General features: G+C 41.2%; 2 protein-coding genes and 2 long non-coding RNA genes across 5 annotated transcripts; 2 read left to right on the plus strand and 2 right to left on the minus strand.

Annotated features, from left to right (window-relative positions):
* The first annotated feature begins 1,144 nt into the window (after positions 1-1,144).
* On the plus strand, positions 1,145-4,421 carry LOC109195290 (serine/threonine-protein kinase pim-1). Its single transcript, XM_019347322.2, has 9 exons — positions 1,145-1,718; positions 2,133-2,369; positions 2,505-2,636; positions 2,758-2,852; positions 2,991-3,038; positions 3,120-3,338; positions 3,438-3,618; positions 3,705-3,875; positions 3,964-4,421. The coding sequence occupies exons 1-9, from the start codon at positions 1,655-1,657 to the stop codon at positions 4,053-4,055; spliced, it is 1,239 nt and encodes a 412-aa protein (XP_019202867.1). The 5' UTR covers positions 1,145-1,654; the 3' UTR covers positions 4,056-4,421.
* On the minus strand, positions 3,150-6,565 carry LOC109195291 (uncharacterized). The gene is made up of 3 exons (XR_002056977.2): positions 5,990-6,565; positions 5,275-5,358; positions 3,150-3,284 (listed from the first exon to the last, which is right to left on the minus strand). It is a non-coding gene; the product is annotated as an uncharacterized LOC109195291 (long non-coding RNA).
* A 5,052-nt stretch (positions 6,566-11,617) lies between these two features.
* LOC109195289 (serine/threonine-protein kinase pim-1-like) lies at positions 11,618-14,918 on the plus strand. 2 transcript variants are annotated; one of them, XM_019347321.2, is made up of 9 exons: positions 11,631-12,214; positions 12,628-12,864; positions 13,001-13,132; positions 13,254-13,348; positions 13,487-13,534; positions 13,616-13,834; positions 13,934-14,114; positions 14,201-14,371; positions 14,461-14,918. In XM_019347321.2, exons 1-9 carry the CDS (start codon positions 12,151-12,153, stop codon positions 14,550-14,552), a joined length of 1,239 nt encoding a protein of 412 aa, XP_019202866.1. In that variant the 5' UTR covers positions 11,631-12,150; the 3' UTR covers positions 14,553-14,918. The 2 variants fall into 2 exon arrangements, with proteins under 2 accessions (XP_019202865.1, XP_019202866.1); XM_019347320.2 differs by having other exon boundaries at positions 11,618-12,214; positions 13,487-13,834.
* On the minus strand, positions 13,646-17,452 carry LOC109195292 (uncharacterized). Its single transcript, XR_002056978.2, has 3 exons — positions 16,487-17,452; positions 15,772-15,855; positions 13,646-13,780 (listed from the first exon to the last, which is right to left on the minus strand). It is a non-coding gene; the product is annotated as an uncharacterized LOC109195292 (long non-coding RNA).
* Between the last annotated feature and the right edge of the window lie 4,819 nt (positions 17,453-22,271).

A 22,271-nucleotide genomic window follows, 5' to 3' on the forward strand; every position in this document is an offset into this window, starting at 1 on the left:
AGCATGTCAAGTGTGAGGCTGCGGTCCTTGAGACCCTGAGGCAGGCGGGGCTCACGGCCAACCTGAAGAAGTGTGCAGTTGGACGGAGGGAGGTACAGTATTTTGAGTACCACTTGGGGGGCAGTCAGATGCGTTCACAGGCGGAGAAGATGGCAGCCATTGGATCCTGCCCTGACGAGCCCGTCGGCTGATCTCACCTGAAGATTGTGCCCCAGATCTGGTCCAGTGGATGGAACGCTGGCCAGGCAGCATTTGTACAGGTAAAAAAAAGCTCTCTATAGGAAGCCGGTGTTACACACACCTAACTTTTCACTCCCTTTCATTCTGCAGACCCGACACCTCAGAGAGGGCTGCCGTTTTGTCCCAGCAGGTAAGGGGGGTCGACCACCCGAGAGCGTACATCCGCAAGAAGCTGACCCACCGAGAAACGTGGTACAGCACCATGGAGAAGGAGTGTCTGGCGATCTTGTGGGCAGTTGATTCACTACGCTATTACCTCGTGGGATGCTCATTCACCCTCTGCTCAGACCACAGGGGGGTAGGTTCGGCAGGATGCGACCCCAGCCTCAGTCGGGCGGTGGGGATGTGTGGCAGGGGTCTTGCAGTGAGCTCAAGGGGCTGTGCCAGGAGATGATTGTGTTAATGAGGTCTCTGTGAATCATTGAAACATAAAAACGGCACCTAACACAAGAGATGAACAACTGTTTTCTACACATAACAGAAAATTTTACTGGGAGCTTGTGACAAAACATCATTTGTTGTCATTTTTTTTCTTGAATTTATGAAAAATGATAAAAATTAAAAAGTTCAAGAGGAAAAATACCATTTTTATACCAGCAAGGTGATTCCCAAAGAGCTATTAGATGAAAACCTGCCATATCTTGGCAAAGGTGGAATGTGTCAACTAAATTATCAGGAAAAGTGTGGGCTACGGGAAAAAGAAATACAAATGTGTACAGTAACCAACTTTCTTTCTGTTGGACAGAAAAAAATGAAAGTTAGTGGATTATAAATGTTCCTCACAATTCTGTTTGCACCAAACTATCCAATAACCCCCCCCCCAGTCCATTGTTCACATCGGTTGACAATAAACTTATCGCTGTAAAGCACAAATGTAAAGTATTGTGTATGATAATGCTTGGTGTATATTTTCAGCCACACCAAAACCCTGCATAAGAATAATCAAGGGATATAAATTAAACAAACACAAAAAACACTGGGTCAATGACCCAGTACCATGACAGTTGAATGTACAATAATAAAGACTTTAAATCAGATGACAATGTAGCTGACACTGTGTTTATTCGTGTGTGATCAACCAAAACTCTTCATACTGTCATCCATACATGAGGTCTTTATACAAATGATGAAAAGACAATGAAAGAAACTGTTTAATTGATATGAAATGATTGAATTATATGAAATATTATGGCTTTGTCTGCCAGATTGTTTTTCTGTAAACTACTTTGAACTACTGGCAGTCAGTGATGTCACCTAAAGGCAAGATTCTATGTTGTGTTGCCGTAGTTTCCAGAGTTTACTTATAAAGCTCACTTACAGAACTCAGTTAGAAACCTCAAGCATTTGAAGGACGCACATTTGAAGGAATATCAACTCATTACGGTGACATTTTCGATTTTAAAAGCTCTCCGAAATGACCAAGAAAATGGAAACAAGAAAAAGCACGACTCCAGCAGATAAGAAAGATTCAGATCAAGGTAAGTAAAAAAAAAAAAATCCTGGTAAAATCCCCCCAAAAACAGAATGTACAATTCTAAAAATGTCGACACTGTGTGAATCATTTTTAGAGCGTTTCAGTCCTGTGTTTGATTGAAAAGAGCACAAATACAACATGTCTAATCAAAGAAAGGTTGCAGGTGCACTTTGTCTTTTGGTGAAATAATGTAATAAGTTTATTCTTGGACTCAACAGTAAAAACAGACCAACAAGTGTCATCAAGATCTAAGACTTAGTAGACCTAGTATCGACTCGCACTAATCCGTTTTTTTAATCCCAGAATAAACTTGTGATCATTTAAGCAATAGCAATTTCCTCAAATTCTTTGCCATCAAAATGCTTCCAGTCCCGATGTCGGGGACTCTTTTTCACCACTGTGTTGGTGTCGTTTATAGATTGTAAGACCAGGACTGCTAAAAGAAAGGCCAGTCCTGAAAAGAAGACCCCAATAAAAAGGAGGAGGGTCGCTGAGCAGGCTGGTCCTTCCACCAGCTCAGATGTGGTCAAAGGAGTGAAGCGCAAGGTTGTGCAAGATGGAGAGGGCACAACGAACCAAGCAAAGAAGGCTAAACTTCTCGACCATATGAGCGGTGACAAGGAACAAGCGTCTTCCTCGTTGGACACTGGTAAAGGTAGGCTAATTAGTTGAGTGAGGGGTAGATTAAGTGTGGTTGCTAGGTTTAAGATATTGGTGTTTAGTGTTTGGGAGACATTTGTGTCTATCATCCAGTGAGCTGATGTGCTTTTGGTGTTTTCCACATCTCCAGACTGTAGTTTGAACAACAAACAGGTGTGTCCGAGAAACGACAAAAGAAAGGCCGCGGGAGACGACAGAGAGTCACCCAAGAAAAAGAAAAGGAATGTGGACCAGGACAAAAAATCAGTGGCTGACCAAAAACGTAAGTAGCAAGCAGCCTGGATTTTATATTCAGGGGAAGGGCAAAAGGAACATTTCGGCTACAGAAGAGAGTAATTTGTGTCACAGCGGTAGTAAAACAAGATTTGTGTTTGTCTGTTTAGGTGAATTCGAAGCCAGATATGTGGAGGAGCACCAGCTCGGAGAAGGAGGCTGCGGAGCAGTTTTTGCTGGCTACCGGATAGAAGATCGTTTTCCAGTAAGTGTTCAGATGATGGGAGCAAGACAGGCAGTAACGCAGATAATGTATAATATCGTAAGCTGAGACGTGTGCTGTGTTTCCACCTTTAATTATGTCATACTGAGGAAATGCTCACCAATGCTCTGTGTCTTTTAGGTAGCCATCAAACACATTCCCAGAAATAAAGTCTACTGCAAAGTGGCGGTAAGTGTCCAACACTTGAATCAGTTTTACATTACTGGATTGAATGCGGCGTTCCTCATTATCCACTTTGTAATATTTCAGGATGAAAATGGGAAGAAGCTCTCTGTGGAAGTGGCCATTATGCTGAAACTTGCAGGTGAAGCAGAAGGGTCAGTGGGAACATCAGCACCTGTGTCCTTGCTGGAGTGGTTCGACCTTGGCAAAGAACTGATCCTGGTGCTGGAGAGACCTGTCCCCGCTGTGGACCTGCAAAAATACAAAGCAGAAAATGGAAGAACTTTACCAGAGGACAAGGCCAAGGTAGGTTGACTGGAAGAACCTTAGACTGTACAGCATTCAATCAAGGCGCAGAGTATTAGAAAAGCATTATCTTATTATTGTCTTTTTCATCTTTTCCAGGTCATTCTGAAGCAACTAGTTGATGCTGCAAAGGAGCTTGAGGATAAAAACATCTTTCATCGGGACATCAAGGGAGAAAACATTCTGATTGAGACCGGCTCAGATGTGCCTCGTGTTCGCATCATTGACTTTGGACTGAGCTGCTTTGTTAAGCAGCGATCTCTGTATCGCGTCTTCTATGGTAACATATTCTGCTCCTGCTTTTCACAGATGTAACAATTTGTGTCTTTTGTTTTAGCAGAAATTGCAATTGTGTCTGTTTGTTAGGTACTCCTCTTCACACCCCTCCCGAGTGGTACAGGAGGAGCTGCTACAGGTGTGGACCCACCACGGTGTGGCAAATGGGAGTGGTGCTGTATGAAGCGGTTCATGCACGGGACTTTGATACCGAGAGGTTCCTCAGCAAGAAACTGACCATCAAAAAGCGTCTGTCCACAAGTAAGAAAACTTCACACTTCCAGATTCACGGATGCCTTGAATAACTGGGACTATCATCTTCATCTTTTTATCTTTTCTTTCTGTCCAGAATGCCGGAATTTCTTGGAAGCATGCTTAACTAAAGTCCCGGAGAAGCGCCCAACACTGGAGGAGCTCCAGCATCACCCCTGGCTAAGATAACACACACAAACACACAAATCACACAATTCACATCTTATCATGCAAGTGTGATACATTGGAGTAACTTGCTTTCTTTTTTCTGTTGGACAGGAATAGATAGAATGGGACAATTGAAAATAAAATCAAAATTTTGCTTTCTTGGAGTTCCTGTAACCCCCCCAGCCATTCCAGGAAAGGGGATCTCTCTTTGAATGGGCTTTCCCGAGGTTTCTTCCCATCAATCTGGCCCCCTGGGGAGTTTTTCCTCGTCTTCATAGAGAGCTTGGGCTGGGTCAGGTGCTCCCTCAAAACTGTCTTTATTTGATGACATCAAATAAAGATGTTTTACTTAAAGTAAAATTTGATAACAATAAAACTTGTTTAATTTATCTTTGCTGAGGATTCTCTTTCATTACTATTTCAAAGATTGTGGGGTTTTTTTACCCATGGTGCATTTTGACAAATAAGAAAACTGAATCAGGTTAAAGTGTGCACGAAGACAGTCACACTGCAAATGCTCTGAAGACTTGCATCTGTTGCTCTAACCCCCAACCAGTTTGGACAGATTTCCTGGTTCTACCACAGTTTTTTTCCCTTTAGAAGGGAGTTTTTCCTTCCCACTGTTGCTGAGTGTTTGCTCATAGTGGGCTGTTTGATTGTAAAAGTAAAACAATAATTCAGAGGCATTCATAGCAGACTTATCACAAAGGGGATCTATACAATTTCGACACGACCAAATATAACTTCATGATGTATAAAATTTCCTGTGGATAATTACTCCTATTTGTAACTTTACACAAGAGAAAGTTTGCTGTCACACTGTTTATAACAGGTTGTGTTTTGTCCTCTGAGTTGAGCCTTTGGTTGCAGTTTATTGAAGAATTTCCTCTGAAGTAGCTGTTGATGAAAATTTAAAGTCCTGCTTATTCACAGAAATGTGCTTTAGTTAATGTTTCTGACATGTCTGCCTCAGTGGATCAATAGAAGATCTGGCACAGGAAACTAGATGATGAAAGAAGGGTAGGAGTCCAGTCAAAAGCTATGGTAGCCATACTGGTTCAGTGTCAGTGCCGTGCAGAGATGTTTAAAGGGGTGGGTGCTCAAAGTTTGAAAGGGGCACATAGAACCAGGCTGAAGAACAACAACACACATTCTTTAAGTATCTAATATTGAATTGCATCATACCATATCACTGTCATCAGGTGGGGACAACACAAAGCAAACGTAGCCTATGTGTTACCTGATGCGGTACAATGGCACTGTTGAGGGGTTGCTGCTGCTGATAGTGCCGGAGGGAAGGGCTCTGTTGATCTGGGACTGTAGACTGTAAAAAGTCCATAGGAGAGATGGTAGCTGATTAAACAAGTGTTATGAGATAATAATAAAATGCAACCAACCATAAGGCAACAAAACTGAGAAATAAATGGATGCTGGTGAGGGATCCACTGCCCTTAGCAACCTCACACTGCTCCTTTTGTCACCGTTTCCTCCTCATATCCTTACAGGGCATGTCTGGATAATGTTATATTCTATATATAATAATGTTAAATCTAATATAATCTGTTTCTTAATGTATTTTCTTTAAAACTGTGTTTTTATAATATCGTAATTATAATAATCCATAATTATGTGGATATGCATATTAGATTAAATACAGGCCCCCCAGAAAGGCAGGGAAAAGCCCTCTAACCTACTTTAAAACTAAACGAAACATTACTTTAAAACTAAAACGGTGGACAGAGCTACAGACCTATGACACCCTTACCCAGTTAGCTAGCAGCTAATGACGAGCAGTTAATAAAAGGACAGGTAATGTTTTTCGCGCTGTTACACACACAACACGCTCATTTGTTTCAGTTTGTCAGTTGTCACAAGACAGTTTACTAACGTATACATAATAGCCTAATACTGCTGTGTGCTGTAGACTACAGATTACGCTACTTACTATTACTTACTGGGTTTTCTTGCATCAGTCTGCCTCTCCCAATTAACCTGTGTTTCTCCGACGGCTCAGACGGCAAAAAATGCGCGTGCTCGTTCCCAGTTCATAACCAGCGCGCTCTTCCGTCAAGGGCGATCATTGGTTAATGGTAGTCATGTGACTGATGCAAGCCAGATCCTTTTATTTCGCAAAACTGTGATTAATAGTTAAATGTTATTGTTGAGGGGCACAGGCAGGACTCCACGGGCACGCACACATTAAAAAAAATAATAAAAATAAAAAAAATAAATAAAAATTTGCCTCAGGAAAAGGGCATTTGGGGCACCCATCAGGAAAGGGGCAGGTGCTCAAGCCCCTCGCCCCGCATGTTACTGTTCAGTGTGATTAAACTTTGAATAAATTCCCAACAGTGTCATCAGCAAAGCACTTGACACACGTTGATCACACCTCCTCCATGGCTTCACAGTGGAAACCATGTATGTAGAGACCATCCGTTCACCTTTTCTGCATCGCACAAAGACACGGCAGGTGGAACCAAGGATCTCAAATTCGGACTTATCAGACCAAAGCACAGATTTCCACTGGTCTAATGTTCATTCCTTGTGCTTCTTGGCCTAAACCAATCTCTTCTGCTTGTTGCGTTTCCTTAGTAGTGGTTTCTTTGCAGCTATTTGACCATGAAGGCCTGATTCAAGGATTGTCCTCTGAACAGTTGACGTAGAGATGTGTCTGCTACTCGAACTCTGTGTGGTTAACTTTTTTCCTCTCAATAAAAGTTAAAATGAGGGTTCCTGATGGTTAGGGACAAATGGAATCGCATGGCAGGAAAAAGATGGTGTAAACAGACCAAACTTTAGTCAGGAGAACAACTGAGATGATTTCTTATGTCATCACTCAACAACCAGATTGCAGTGTCCCAAAGAGATGACGCTTTCTTCAAAAAATCTTTGATAATATAAAGCACATCGAATCCAATCTAACAAATAGATATAATTTAAAAGAAAAATAAATTTAAAAAATAATACAAAAAAATAATAATAATATTCTTGCACATGAGCTTCCTCATAGTTTCCAAACCAGATGTGGAGATTAAGTTCTACCAGTCTCGGAAATAATTTTTCATTTAACTTATTGTTTGCTGGGTTGTTACTTCTTCAGACCTCTGTTTGAATTATGAGGACCTCCTTCATTTTTTCTTTTAGGTTGCAGCCTAATATTTTCATTATTTCTTTACATTTCTTTAAACTCTTGGTGCAAAAGTCTCGAGGGACTGATAATTTCTCTCTATTTTTATATATTATGAAGGTCGGTTCTTTAGACATTGCCTGCTTTTTAAATTATTTTCAGTCCTTTTCCTCGAACGTTGTTTCAAGCTATAGTGTAATCCAGGTGAGTCCAGCAAGATGCTGCATGGGTTTGATGGGTGCAGACCTTAATGTCTGAGGTACCAGCTTGGGTAAATGTGCAAAGGTTACTGTAATCCACGCCACATCCACGGGTCTGAGGCCACTTAGGGAAGTAGAGTACTGGGAGCAGCAGATCAAATCTCGTGGGAGCTCTAGGGACAACAGGCAGGATCCATCCAGGGGTGTAGTCCGCTGGTCCTGTAGTTCCACGAGAAGCACGAAGATAAGCCCTGACTCTGACGAGTTTACCAACTCACCTTCCCTGTTTCCTTGGGCGCTTCTTCCATGGTGTGGCGTGAGGGTGGCGGCACAGCTGGAACAGGCATCTCAGAAAGTAATGGAGGAAGTCCATAACCTTCTCCTGTCGCCGTTTGTTTAAGAGCTAGATTGTAAGACGCTTTGATTTCTAATAGCAACTGGCGAACATATACATGGAGACCTAGGACATCTTGAGAAATTATAAAAAGGAACAGAGCTAGCATCAGCCAAGACAAGACTGGCAAAGTTGACAGACGCGATGCCGTCCATCTTACTCCATGTAAGTTTCAGTTCAGAACGTCTTCAGAGAACTGAAGAAGGCGTGCACACACAGAAAATCCGGAGGAACTAGCTCCAACTGAAGAACATCTCTGTACTTGTCCTGCTAGACCTCAGTCCAACGTTTGTTACTGTTGATCATAACATTTTATTACAGTGATTAGAGCGTGCACGTTCCACAGGGATCAGTACTCAATTCTGTTTACATATATATACATGCTTGCTAGGGCTGCCACAAACGATTATTTTGATAGTCCACTAGTCACCGATTATTTTTGCGATTAGTCGACTAATCAGATCATGCATCCATTGAACGTAAAACATACAGCTTATTGCACCAGCATGCATCTGCTCTTATATAACTATCATTATCTTACAGCTTTAAGTGTTTAAGGTATGTGCTAACTAAAAATAAAGACAAGATGATAGTTTATTGAATTGAAATTTGCAGATTGTTTCGGTGGAGTTTAATAAACGCAGCTGTCTGCTCCTTGCTATCTAAAATATAACAGGACACCGGAGTATATTCTCAAGCATCTCACACTTCTGATAATCACTCGTCTGCTTGACGTTTATTCAGCTGTGTAAAAACTATAACTGTCATCTCAGCCAAACCGATTTACTCAGGAACAAATAAAATACTGAATAAAGCCAAACAATAACATTTTTAAGTTATCTAAGTGACTAATATATCATGTTTAACCTGAGTAGCGAAAGACGGCGGTGGGTTTGAAAACGATTTGCCGGGAGTCCGGTGTTCTCACCAGCTCTAGTGAGCCTTCAACCCCAGCTAGCTATCGAGCTAGTGGGTAACAGACATCTCCGAAAACGTCGGAGCGCTTTTGAAAATATGTGGTGTTTTGATAAACTGAGCGGATATTTGAAGTTTACACAGCTATATTCCCGCCTGAAAATATGTTAAACGTTTATTTTGTGACCCAGAAAGAATAATAAGAGTAACATTAAAACTAACTAGCTGCCGCCATTGTTGGAAACTGAGGAGGGCCGCGATGGGTCGCGCTATGAATTCTGGGAGTTTCTTCTTCGGGGTTTAACGGCAGCTGGCATCCCTGTGCATGCAGTGCTGCCATCTTCTGTTTCAGTCCGTTATTACACTCTTAAATCCTCCTAATTCCTGCGTCTTTTGTGATATTACAAAGCTTCAAACGACGTGTCGACTATTAAATTAGTCGTCGACGATTTTGATAGTCGACGTAATCGTGACTAGTCGACTAATCGTGGCAGCCCTAATGCTTGCCTTAGGCAGTATCATTAGAAGGCATAGCATACATTTTCACTGCTATGCAGATGACACCCAACTTTATTTACTGTCTCCATGAAGCCAGATAACACAGACCAATTAGTTACACTGCAGGAATGTCTTAAAGACCTGGATGGCCTTTCTGCTTCTAAATTCAGATAAAACTGAGGTTATTGTACTCGGCCCTGAAAATAGTAGAAATGGGGTTTCTAGTCAGATGCTTACTCTGGATAACAAAAACTAGTTCATGCACTTATTACTTCTAGGGTGGACTAAGGCAATTAGTTATGATCAAGATATCCTAAAAACTCCCCGAAAAGCCTTCAGTTGTTCCAAAGTGCTGTAGAGTACTGACAGGTACTCTACAAGAGAGAGCATATTTCTCTATTACTGACTTCTCCTCATCGGCTCCCTGTTAAATTCAGAATCAAATTTGAAAAACCCGCTCCTCACATACAATATCTTGAACAATCAGTCTTCATTTTATCTTAATAACACTGTAGAATAGCTTAGTACTTGCCCAGTTGTGTATGTATGGAAACACTCGTACCACTTGTGTTTAAGACATGACATATTTTTGATCATATATTTGATCGGCGTTAACTTGGAACAGTGTGAATGAATATATATTGCATGCATCTTGCAAGCACTTGACTCCCTAGTATAATTCTCAAATTTTCACTTTAAAGCAGATAACTCGTAAGCTGGTGAGGAATTTGAATCTCACTCATTTAGAAGATCATCGTATAGTCTGGAAAGCCAATTTGCTGCTCTATAAAAAAGCCCTCCGTAAAGCTAGAACATCTTATTATTGACTGATTGAAGGAAATAAGAACCAACATAGGTTTCTCTTCAGACCATCTCACAAATGCAACAATATATATGAGTACTCTTAACATCACTGATAATTATATGGACTCTTTTTCTCCAATTGATCTTTCTGAGTTAACTTCAGTATTTATTTCCTCCAAACGATCAACGTGTCTTTTAGATCCCATTCCTACAAAACTTTCTATAAAGAGGTCCTGCCATTAATTAATGCTTTAATCTTAAATATGATCAACCTATCTCTAATAATCGGCTATGTACTGCAAGCCTTCAAGCTGGCAGTAGTTAAACCTAAATAGCCATCTCTAGAGCAAGCGGCCTTAGCTAATTATATGCCAATCTCTTTCCTTTCATATCAAAAATTCTTGAAAGAGTACTCGTCAAACAGCTAACAGATTGCCTCATGCATTAGGTGCTGCGTCCTCATGCTGCATAATCTGCCAACTACCTTGATGATGTTATCATCCACAGTGATCACATCTGGGTGGAGCATGTCAAGTGTGAGGCTGCGGTCCTTGAGACCCTGAGGCAGGCGGGGCTCACGGCCAACCTGAAGAAGTGTGCAGTTGGACGGAGGGAGGTACAGTATTTTGAGTACCACTTGGGGGGCAGTCAGATGCGTTCACAGGCGGAGAAGATGGCAGCCATTGGATCCTGCCCTGACGAGCCCGTGGGCTGATCTCACCTGAAGATCGTGCCCCAGATCTGGTCCAGTGGATGGAACGCTGGCCAGGCAGCATTTGTACAGGTAAAAAAAAGCTCTCTATAGGAAGCCGGTGTTACACACACCTAACTTTTCACTCCCTTTCATTCTGCAGACCCGACACCTCAGAGAGGGCTGCCGTTTTGTCCCAGCAGGTAAGGGGGGTCGACCACCCGAGAGCGTACATCCGCAAGAAGCTGACCCACCGAGAAACGTGGTACAGCACCATGGAGAAGGAGTGTCTGGCGATCTTGTGGGCAGTTGATTCACTACGCTATTACCTCGTGGGATGCTCATTCACCCTCTGCTCAGACCACAGGGGGGTAGGTTCGGCAGGATGCGACCCCAGCCTCAGTCGGGCGGTGGGGATGTGTGGCAGGGGTCTTGCAGTGAGCTCAAGGGGCTGTGCCAGGAGATGATTGTGTTAATGAGGTCTCTGTGAATCATTGAAACATAAAAACGGCACCTAACACAAGAGATGAACAACTGTTTTCTACACATAACAGAAAATTTTACTGGGAGCTTGTGACAAAACATCATTTGTTGTCATTTTTTTTCTTGAATTTATGAAAAATGATAAAAATTAAAAAGTTCAAGAGGAAAAATACCATTTTTATACCAGCAAGGTGATTCCCAAAGAGCTATTAGATGAAAACCTGCCATATCTTGGCAAAGGTGGAATGTGTCAACTAAATTATCAGGAAAAGTGTGGGCTACGGGAAAAAGAAATACAAATGTGTACAGTAACCAACTTTCTTTCTGTTGGACAGAAAAAAATGAAAGTTAGTGGATTATAAATGTTCCTCACAATTCTGTTTGCACCAAACTATCCAATAACCCCCCCCCCAGTCCATTGTTCACATCGGTTGACAATAAACTTATCGCTGTAAAGCACAAATGTAAAGTATTGTGTATGATAATGCTTGGTGTATATTTTCAGCCACACCAAAACCCTGCATAAGAATAATCAAGGGATATAAATTAAACAAACACAAAAAACACTGGGTCAATGACCCAGTACCATGACAGTTGAATGTACAATAATAAAGACTTTAAATCAGATGACAATGTAGCTGACACTGTGTTTATTCGTGTGTGATCAACCAAAACTCTTCATACTGTCATCCATACATGAGGTCTTTATACAAATGATGAAAAGACAATGAAAGAAACTGTTTAATTGATATGAAATGATTGAATTATATGAAATATTATGGCTTTGTCTGCCAGATTGTTTTTCTGTAAACTACTTTGAACTACTGGCAGTCAGTGATGTCACCTAAAGGCAAGATTCTATGTTGTGTTGCCGTAGTTTCCAGAGTTTACTTATAAAGCTCACTTACAGAACTCAGTTAGAAACCTCAAGCATTTGAAGGACGCACATTTGAAGGAATATCAACTCATTACGGTGACATTTTCGATTTTAAAAGCTCTCCGAAATGACCAAGAAAATGGAAACAAGAAAAAGCACGACTCCAGCAGATAAGAAAGATTCAGATCAAGGTAAGTAAAAAAAAAAAAATCCTGGTAAAATCCCCCCAAAAACAGAATGTACAATTCTAAAAATGTCGACACTGTGTGAATCATTTTTAGAGCGTTTCAGTCCTGTGTTTGATTGAAAAGAGCACAAATACAACATGTCTAATCAAAGAAAGGTTGCAGGTGCACTTTGTCTTTTGGTGAAATAATGTAATAAGTTTATTCTTGGACTCAACAGTAAAAACAGACCAACAAGTGTCATCAAGATCTAAGACTTAGTAGACCTAGTATCGACTCGCACTAATCCGTTTTTTAATCCCAGAATAAACTTGTGATAATTTAAGCAATAGCAATTTCCTCAAATTCTTTGCCATCAAAATGCTTCCAGTCCTGATGTCGGGGACTCTTTTTCACCACTGTGTTGGTGTCGTTTATAGATTGTAAGACCAGGACTGCTAAAAGAAAGGCCAGTCCTGAAAAGAAGACCCCAATAAAAAGGAGGAGGGTCGCTGAGCAGGCTGGTCCTTCCACCAGCTCGGATGTGGTCAAAGGAGTAAAGCGCAAGGTTGTGCAAGATGGAGAGGGCACAACGAACCAAGCAAAGAAGGCTAAACTTCTCGACCATATGAGCGGTGACAAGGAGCAAGCGTCTTCCTCACTGGACACTGGTAAAGGTAGGCTAATTAGTTGAGTGAGGGGGCAGACTAAGGGTGGTTGCTAGGTTTAAGATATTGGTGTTTAGTGTTTGGGAGACATTTGTGTCTATCATCCAGTGAGCTGATGCGCTTTTGGTGTTTTTCACATCTCCAGACTGTAGTTTGAACAACAAACAGGTGTGTCCGAGAAACGACAAAAGAAAGGCCGCGGGAGACGACAGAGAGTCACCCAAGAAAAAAAAAAGGAATGTGGACCAGGACAAAAAATCAGTGGCTGACCAAAAACGTAAGTAGCAAGCAGCCTGGATTTTATATTCAGGGGAAGGGCAAAAGGAACATTTCGGCTACAGAAGAGAGTAATTTGTGTCACAGCGGTAGTAAAACAAGATTTGTGTTTGTCTGTTTAGGTGAATTCGAAGCCAGATATGTGGAGGAGCACCAGCTCGGAGAAGGAGGCTGCGGAGCAGTATTTGCCGGCTACCGGATAGAAGATCGTTTTCCAGTAAGTGTTCAGATGATGGGAGCAAGACAGGCAGTAACGCAGATAATGTATAATATCGTAAGCTGAGAGGTGTGCTGTGTTTCCACCTTTAATTATGTCATACTGAGGAAATGCTCACCAATGCTCTGTGTCTTTTAGGTTGCCATCAAACACATTCCCAGAAATAAAGTCTACTGCAAAGTGGCGGTAAGTGTCCAACACTTGAATCAGTTTTACATTCCTGGATTGAATGCGGCGTTCCTCATTATCCACTTTGTAATATTTCAGGATGAAAATGGGAAGAAGCTCTCTGTGGAAGTGGCCATTATGCTGAAACTTGCAGGTGAAGCAGAAGGGTCAGTGGGAACATCAGCACCTGTGTCCTTGCTGGAGTGGTTCGACCTTGGCAAAGAACTGATCCTGGTGCTGGAGAGACCTGTCCCCGCTGTGGACCTGCAAAAATATAAAGCAGAAAATGGAAGAACTTTACCAGAGGACAAGGCCAAGGTAGGTTGACTGGAAGAACCTTAGACTGTACAGCATTCAATCAAGGCGCAGAGTATTAGAAAAGCATTATCTTATTATTGTCTTTTTCATCTTTTCCAGGTCATTCTGAAGCAACTAGTTGATGCTGCAAAGGAGCTTGAGGATAAAAACATCTTTCATCGGGACATCAAGGGAGAAAACATTCTGATTGAGACCGGCTCAGATGTGCCTCGTGTTCGCATCATTGACTTTGGACTGAGCTGCTTTGTTAAGCAGCGATCTCTGTATCGCGTCTTCTATGGTAACATATTCTGCTCCTGCTTTTCACAGATGTAACAATTTGTGTCTTTTGTTTTAGCAGAAATTGCAATTGTGTCTGTTTGTTAGGTACTCCTCTTCACACCCCTCCCGAGTGGTACAGGAGGAGCTGCTACAGGTGTGGACCCACCACGGTGTGGCAAATGGGAGTGGTGCTGTATGAAGCGGTTCATGCACGGGACTTTGATACCGAGAGGTTCCTCAGCAAGAAACTGACCATCAAAAAGCGTCTGTCCACAAGTAAGAAAACTTCACACTTCCAGATTCACGGATGCCTTGAATAACTGGGACTATCATCTTCATCTTTTTTATCTTTTCTTTCTGTCCAGAATGCCGGAATTTCTTGGAAGCATGCTTAACTAAAGTCCCGGAGAAGCGCCCAACACTGGAGGAGCTCCAGCATCACCCCTGGCTAAGATAACACACACAAACACACAAATCACACAATTCACATCTTATCATGCAAGTGTGATACATTGGAGTAACTTGCTTTCTTTTTTCTGTTGGACAGGAATAGATAGAATGGGACAATTGAAAATAAAATCAAAATTTTGCTTTCTTGGAGTTCCTGTAACCCCCCCAGCCATTCCAGGAAAGGGGATCTCTCTTTGAATGGGCTTTCCCGAGGTTTCTTCCCATCAATCTGGCCCCCTGGGGAGTTTTTCCTCGTCTTCATAGAGAGCTTGGGCTGGGTCAGGTGCTCCCTCAAAACTGTCTTTATTTGATGACATCAAATAAAGATGTTTTACTTAAAGTAAAATTTGATAACAATAAAACTTGTTTAATTTATCTTTGCTGAGGATTCTCTTTCATTACTATTTCAAAGATTGTGGTTTTTTTTTACCCATGGTGCATTTTGACAAATAAGAAAACTGAATCAGGTTAAAGTGTGCACGAAGACAGTCACACTGCAAATGCTCTGAAGACTTGCATCTGTTGCTCTAACCCCCAACCAGTTTGGACAGATTTCCTGGTTCTACCACAGTTTTTTTCCCTTTAGAAGGGAGTTTTTCCTTCCCACTGTTGCTGAGTGTTTGCTCATAGTGGGCTGTTTGATTGTAAAAGTAAAACAATAATTCAGAGGCATTCATAGCAGACTTATCACAAAGGGGATCTATACAATTTCGACACGACCAAATATAACTTCATGATGTATAAAATTTCCTGTGGATAATTACTCCTATTTGTAACTTTACACAAGAGAAAGTTTGCTGTCACACTGTTTATAACAGGTTGTGTTTTGTCCTCTGAGTTGAGCCTTTGGTTGCAGTTTATTGAAGAATTTCCTCTGAAGTAGCTGTTGATGAAAATTTAAAGTCCTGCTTATTCACAGAAATGTGCTTTAGTTAATGTTTCTGACATGTCTGCCTCAGTGGATCAATAGAAGATCTGGCACAGGAAACTAGATGATGAAAGAAGGGTAGGAGTCCAGTCAAAAGCTATGGTAGCCATACTGGTTCAGTGTCAGTGCCGTGCAGAGATGTTTAAAGGGGTGGGTGCTCAAAGTTTGAAAGGGGCACATAGAACCAGGCTGAAGAACAACAACACACATTCTTTAAGTATCTAATATTGAATTGCATCATACCATATCACTGTCATCAGGTGGGGACAACACAAAGCAAACGTAGCCTATGTGTTACCTGATGCGGTACAATGGCACTGTTGAGGGGTTGCTGCTGCTGATAGTGCCGGAGGGAAGGGCTCTGTTGATCTGGGACTGTAGACTGTAAAAAGTCCATAGGAGAGATGGTAGCTGATTAAACAAGTGTTATGAGATAATAATAAAATGCAACCAACCATAAGGCAACAAAACTGAGAAATAAATGGATGCTGGTGAGGGATCCACTGCCCTTAGCAACCTCACACTGCTCCTTTTGTCACCGTTTCCTCCTCATATCCTTACAGGGCATGTCTGGATAATGTTATATTCTATATATAATAATGTTAAATCTAATATAATCTGTTTCTTAATGTATTTTCTTTAAAACTGTGTTTTTATAATATCGTAATTATAATAATCCATAATTATGTGGATATGCATATTAGATTAAATACAGGCCCCCCAGAAAGGCAGGGAAAAGCCCTCTAACCTACTTTAAAACTAAACGAAACATTACTTTAAAACTAAAACGGTGGACAGAGCTACAGACCTATGACACCCTTACCCAGTTAGCTAGCAGCTAATGACGAGCAGTTAATAAAAGGACAGGTAATGTTTTTCGCGCTGTTACACACACAACACGCTCATTTGTTTCAGTTTGTCAGTTGTCACAAGACAGTTTACTAACGTATACATAATAGCCTAATACTGCTGTGTGCTGTAGACTACAGATTACGCTACTTACTATTACTTACTGGGTTTTCTTGCATCAGTCTGCCTCTCCCAATTAACCTGTGTTTCTCCGACGGCTCAGACGGCAAAAAATGCGCGTGCTCGTTCCCAGTTCATAACCAGCGCGCTCTTCCGTCAAGGGCGATCATTGGTTAATGGTAGTCATGTGACTGATGCAAGCCAGATCCTTTTATTTCGCAAAACTGTGATTAATAGTTAAATGTTATTGTTGAGGGGCACAGGCAGGACTCCACGGGCACGCACACATTAAAAAAAATAATAAAAATAAAAAAAATAAATAAAAATTTGCCTCAGGAAAAGGGCATTTGGGGCACCCATCAGGAAAGGGGCAGGTGCTCAAGCCCCTCGCCCCGCATGTTACTGTTCAGTGTGATTAAACTTTGAATAAATTCCCAACAGTGTCATCAGCAAAGCACTTGACACACGTTGATCACACCTCCTCCATGGCTTCACAGTGGAAACCATGTATGTAGAGACCATCCGTTCACCTTTTCTGCATCGCACAAAGACACGGCAGGTGGAACCAAGGATCTCAAATTCGGACTTATCAGACCAAAGCACAGATTTCCACTGGTCTAATGTTCATTCCTTGTGCTTCTTGGCCCAAACCAATCTCTTCTGCTTGTTGCGTTTCCTTAGTAGTGGTTTCTTTGCAGCTATTTGACCATGAAGGCCTGATTCAAGGATTGTCCTCTGAACAGTTGACGTAGAGATGTGTCTGCTACTCGAACTCTGTGTGGTTAACTTTTTTCCTCTCAATAAAAGTTAAAATGAGGGTTCCTGATGGTTAGGGACAAATGGAATCGCATGGCAGGAAAAAGATGGTGTAAACAGACCAAACTTTAGTCAGGAGAACAACTGAGATGATTTCTTATGTCATCACTCAACAACCAGATTGCAGTGTCCCAAAGAGATGACGCTTTCTTCAAAAAATCTTTGATAATATAAAGCACATCGAATCCAATCTAACAAATAGATATAATTTAAAAGAAAAATAAATTTAAAAAATAATGCAAAAATATAATAATAATATTCTTGCACATGAGCTTCCTCATAGTTTCCAAACCAGATGTGGAGATTAAGTTCTACCAGTCTCGGAAATAATTTTTCATTTAACTTATTGTTTGCTGGGTTGTTACTTCTTCAGACCTCTGTTTGAATTATGAGGACCTCCTTCATTTTTTCTTTTAGGTTGCAGCCTAATATTTTCATTATTTCTTTACATTTCTTTAAACTCTTGGTGCAAAAGTCTCGAGGGACTGATAATTTCTCTCTATTTTTATATATTATGAAGGTCGGTTCTTTAGACATTGCCTGCTTTTTAAATTATTTTCAGTCCTGTCCTTGAACGTTGTTTCAAGCTATAGTGTAATCCAGGTGTAATCCAGGTGAGTCCAGCAAGATGCTGCATGGGTTTGATGGGTGCAGACCTTAATGTCTGAGGTACCAGCTTGGGTAAATGTGCAAAGGTTACTGTAATCCACGCCACATCCACGGGTCTGAGGCCACTTAGGGAAGTAGAGTACTGGGAGCAGCAGATCAAATCTCGTGGGAGCTCTAGGGACAACAGGCAGGATCCATCCAGGGGTGTAGTCCGCTGGTCCTGTAGTTCCACGAGAAGCACGAAGATAAGCCCTGACTCTGACGAGTTTACCAACTCACCTTCCCTGTTTCCTTGGGCGCTTCTTCCATGGTGTGGCGTGAGGGTGGCGCCACAGCTGGAACAGGCATCTCAGAAAGTAATGGAGGAAGTCCATAACCTTCTCCTGTCGCCGTTTGTTTAAGAGCTAGATTGTAAGATGCTTTGATTTCTAATAGCAACTGGCGAACATATACATGGAGACCTAGGACATCTTGAGAAATTATAAAAAGGAACAGAGCTAGCATCAGCCAAGACAAGACTGGCAAAGTTGACAGACGCGATGCCGTCCATCTTACTCCATGTAAGTTTCAGTTCAGAACTTCTTCAGAGAACTGAAGAAGGCGCACACACACAGAAAATCCGGAGGAACTAGCTCCAACTGAAGAACATCTCTGTACTTGTCCTGCTAGACCTCAGTCCAACGTTTGTTACTGTTGATCATAACATTTTATTACAGTGATTAGAGCGTGCACGTTCCACAGGGTTCAGTACTCAATTCTGTTTACATATATATACATGCTTGCCTTAGGCAGTATCATTAGAAGGCATAGCATACATTTTCACTGCTATGCAGATGACACCCAACTTTATTTACTGTATCCATGAAGCCAGATAACACAGACCAATTAGTTACACTGCAGGAATGTCTTAAAGACCTGGATGGCCTTTCTGCTTCTAAATTCAGATGAAACTGAGGTTATTGTACCCTGAAAATAGTAGAAATGGGGTTTCTAGCCAGATGCTTACTCTGGATAGCAAAAACTAGTTCATGCACTTATTACTTCTACGGTGGAGTAAGGCAATTAGTTATGATCAAGATATCCTAAAAACTCCCCGAAAAGCCTTCAGTTGTTCCAAAGTGCTGTAGAGTACTGACAGGTACTCTACAAGAGAGAGCATATTTCTCTATTACTGACTTCTCCTCATCGGCTCCCTGTTAAATTCAGAATCAAATTTGAAAAATCCGCTCCTCACATACAATATCTTGAACAATCAGTCTTCATTTTATCTTAATAACACTGTATCACCCCATTAGAACACTTTGCTCTCAGACTGTGGGCTTACTTGTGGTTCCTAGAGTATTTTAAAAAAGTAGAATATGAGGTGGATTCAGGAGACAGACACCCTCTTTACTTTCAAAGATAGGCTTAAAAAATTCTGTTTTGTTAAAGAATATAGTTAGGGTTAGACCAGGTGACCCTGGACCCTGGAGATTTTACTTCCCACTGTTGCCAAAGTTCTTGCTCATAGGGGGTCATTTAATTGTTGCGGTTTTTTCTGTTCTCTTTGCATTTTTGTAGGTCTTTACCTTAGAATATGATGCACCTTAAGGCAACTATTGATGTGATTTGGTGCGATATAAATAAAAAATTTTTTTAGGTTACATTATTGCAAGGGACTGTCTGCCATCCTAGCTTGTACTATGTGTATAGAATAGCTTAGTACTTGCCCAGCTGTGTATGTATGGAAACACTCGTACCACTTGTGTTTAAGACATGACATATTTTTGATCATATATTTGATCGGCGTTAACTTGGACCAGTGTGAATGAATATATATTGCATGCATCTATCCATCCATTTTTTTCTGTGGAATTTCTGGTAGCTCCTCATGTCTGCAGCTTCAGTTAATCCACTGCTGTAAAAGGCTTGGCAAGAAATCCAGCACTGCATTTGGAAATCATAAGGATTCTGCAAACCCCATCACTGGCCTGCAAGAGGTCAACCACACTGCTGATTCTACACGGACATGTCAGGAGACGCCATACTCACAGCCCGGGTGCCACCACTAGCTTCCACTTCAGTCTTCTGTAAAATGCCAAAACAAATGAGCAACAACTTTCCAATTTTTTTTGAGTGCCATCTCGCTCTTTTCGAAAATATAGAGAGTGATGGAAAATGCAGCTACATGAGCATGCATAAAAGATGACTCATGAAATAATGTGAAACTGCATATGAATGATTGCTCCCCTTTTTCTTCTCCTTTCCCTCAATTTTGAGGAGATAAAATAACAAAAAAAGAAGGTCACAGCCTCCCAACACTTCAAAGCTGAATAGGTTGTCCAGGGGGTTCATAAAAGATCAAGGTTTTGTTTGTAACACACACACACAGAAGGGGCAAAAGCTTGGTTCAGCGTTTCTGATGAAGTTTGATCTTCAGAGGGAACTCTAAGTGAAAGTACAGACAAGGGTGAAGTGGAGATGCAATATGGCTATCGCAAAAGAACAGCAGAATAACTGGGTTTGTGTACACATGCACACACACACACAAACATGCACGCGACTGTCCTCTGTCTGTGTGCACGCAGAGGATTATGATTCTCCCTGAAGCATAAGGAGAGGAGACGATGACAGATTTCTTTCCCCTTGACTGTCAATGTTTCCGGTCTCTGTGTGGGCCGATAACGCGGGAGCTTGCTAATTAATTACCTATTGATGCATTTATCGTCTACCTCAAGTGTTCATAACAGTCAAACAGCTGTGGCCTTTAGGAAGTGGCGTGCTGATGCCCTGCAGATACTTGGTCAGGTTACAATGTAGAAACCATGAAGTCAGCTTCTTCCCGAAAACACAAACTTGCAATAAAATGGAAATAGCTCAGAATAAAAAAGCTAAAAATAGCACATGATTCATAGTTTTTGAAGAACCTAGGGAAAGAAAGGAAGCTTTACACTATACAAGTACGTATGTGGATGTTAAGAAGTGGCTTTACATCAGCATCTCACTGGTATTTGAAGCTCAATAATTTTATATGAGCAGGCTGGATGACTGATGTTGAACGTTAAGGGAGCTGCTCAACCCACAGAAAATCATCAATCAGTGCTAGAGTTGCTGTCAGTTTTATTTAACACTGAATCATCTCTCAGCTCACTGTTTTAATTTTGAAGTATGAAAACTGTTTTGGTTAACTCTCACTTTTGTCAACCTTGGTTTCAATGACTAAACCGAGGAGACGACTACACACTAGTACAAGTGAAACATGGATGAAGTGACTCAGCTAGAACACAACTCCAAATAAGTGTTGAGCTACCCTTCACTTCTTTATACAAGGAGCCAGATTCAAGTAGTCTTGAACAACAGTTCTTTCTAAAGGCCTTTCAAACTTTTAATTTGGACACTGGCTGTTGTTTCAGTCATTTTCAGACCAGTCCTTGGATGTGACCATTTTAAGACCATTTTTTGGTCTTTTTAGTTGATCCATCTACTGTTCACTGAAACTTTATCAGAACTGGTCTCAGTGGAAGGGTGGCTGTCAAAAAGCCATTCTTAAGGAAAGGAAACAAAGAGAAAAGGCTGAAGAATGCTAAATTTAACAAGAACTGGACTGAAAATCAGCAGCAACAGATCTCAGAATCCAAATGTGACATTTTTAGCTGACAGGTCAGGTGAGAAGCACAAACAGCAAGTGTCTACAGCCATCTCAGTTACTTAGCCAGAAACTCAGCCCATGATAACTACTAATGTTCTTCGGTTTTTGGTTCGTTCAAAAAGCACTGTGCAAAAGTCCTTGGCCACTCCTTATGCTCCTATTTGTTTCCAGACATTCTTAATTAATTAAAAGCAATACTGAGCAATGGCTTTCTGAAGATCTTACAAAGTACTGGAAAGAGTGTCAGCATCACAGATAATATAAAAGATGGATGTTGGTCCTGGCTCTGATAAACAAAGTGAATGTGGGAGTGTTTCAAGCCAGCATTCTTTGGCCACCAGACTTCTGGTCCTATTGAAGTCTATGGGACTATGATCCATATTAAATAAAAGAGTAAGACCATTTTCTGAATGTTTTCATCCAAGCTTTAGAAAACAGGATTATGCAGGTTATGTTGATTTTGGAGGAGAATATGGAGACCATATAATACCAAACACCAAAATAATTCAATTTCTTTAAGAGGAAGAATGACCATGTACAAAAGTTATAATAAGCTGTTGCCACAGTAGACATTTGTCAAAGCAGTAAAAGCACGTGTTAACAATGGCCTCGTTCCAGTTGGCTCTGTGGCATTGCTTATTGGGACACATAATGGAACTGTGCCATCACTGCTCTGATTGATTGTGCCTTTGATTTACCAACCCTGGCAAGCTAAGATGCTCTGAAAAACGTCCATTACTGTTCACTTGGATGCTGCAACTAAAGTTGAATATTCT

The sequence above is a fragment of the Oreochromis niloticus genome, linkage group LG17 (assembly GCF_001858045.2).
Source record: "Oreochromis niloticus isolate F11D_XX linkage group LG17, O_niloticus_UMD_NMBU, whole genome shotgun sequence".
NCBI classification, from domain to species: domain Eukaryota; kingdom Metazoa; phylum Chordata; class Actinopteri; order Cichliformes; family Cichlidae; genus Oreochromis; species Oreochromis niloticus.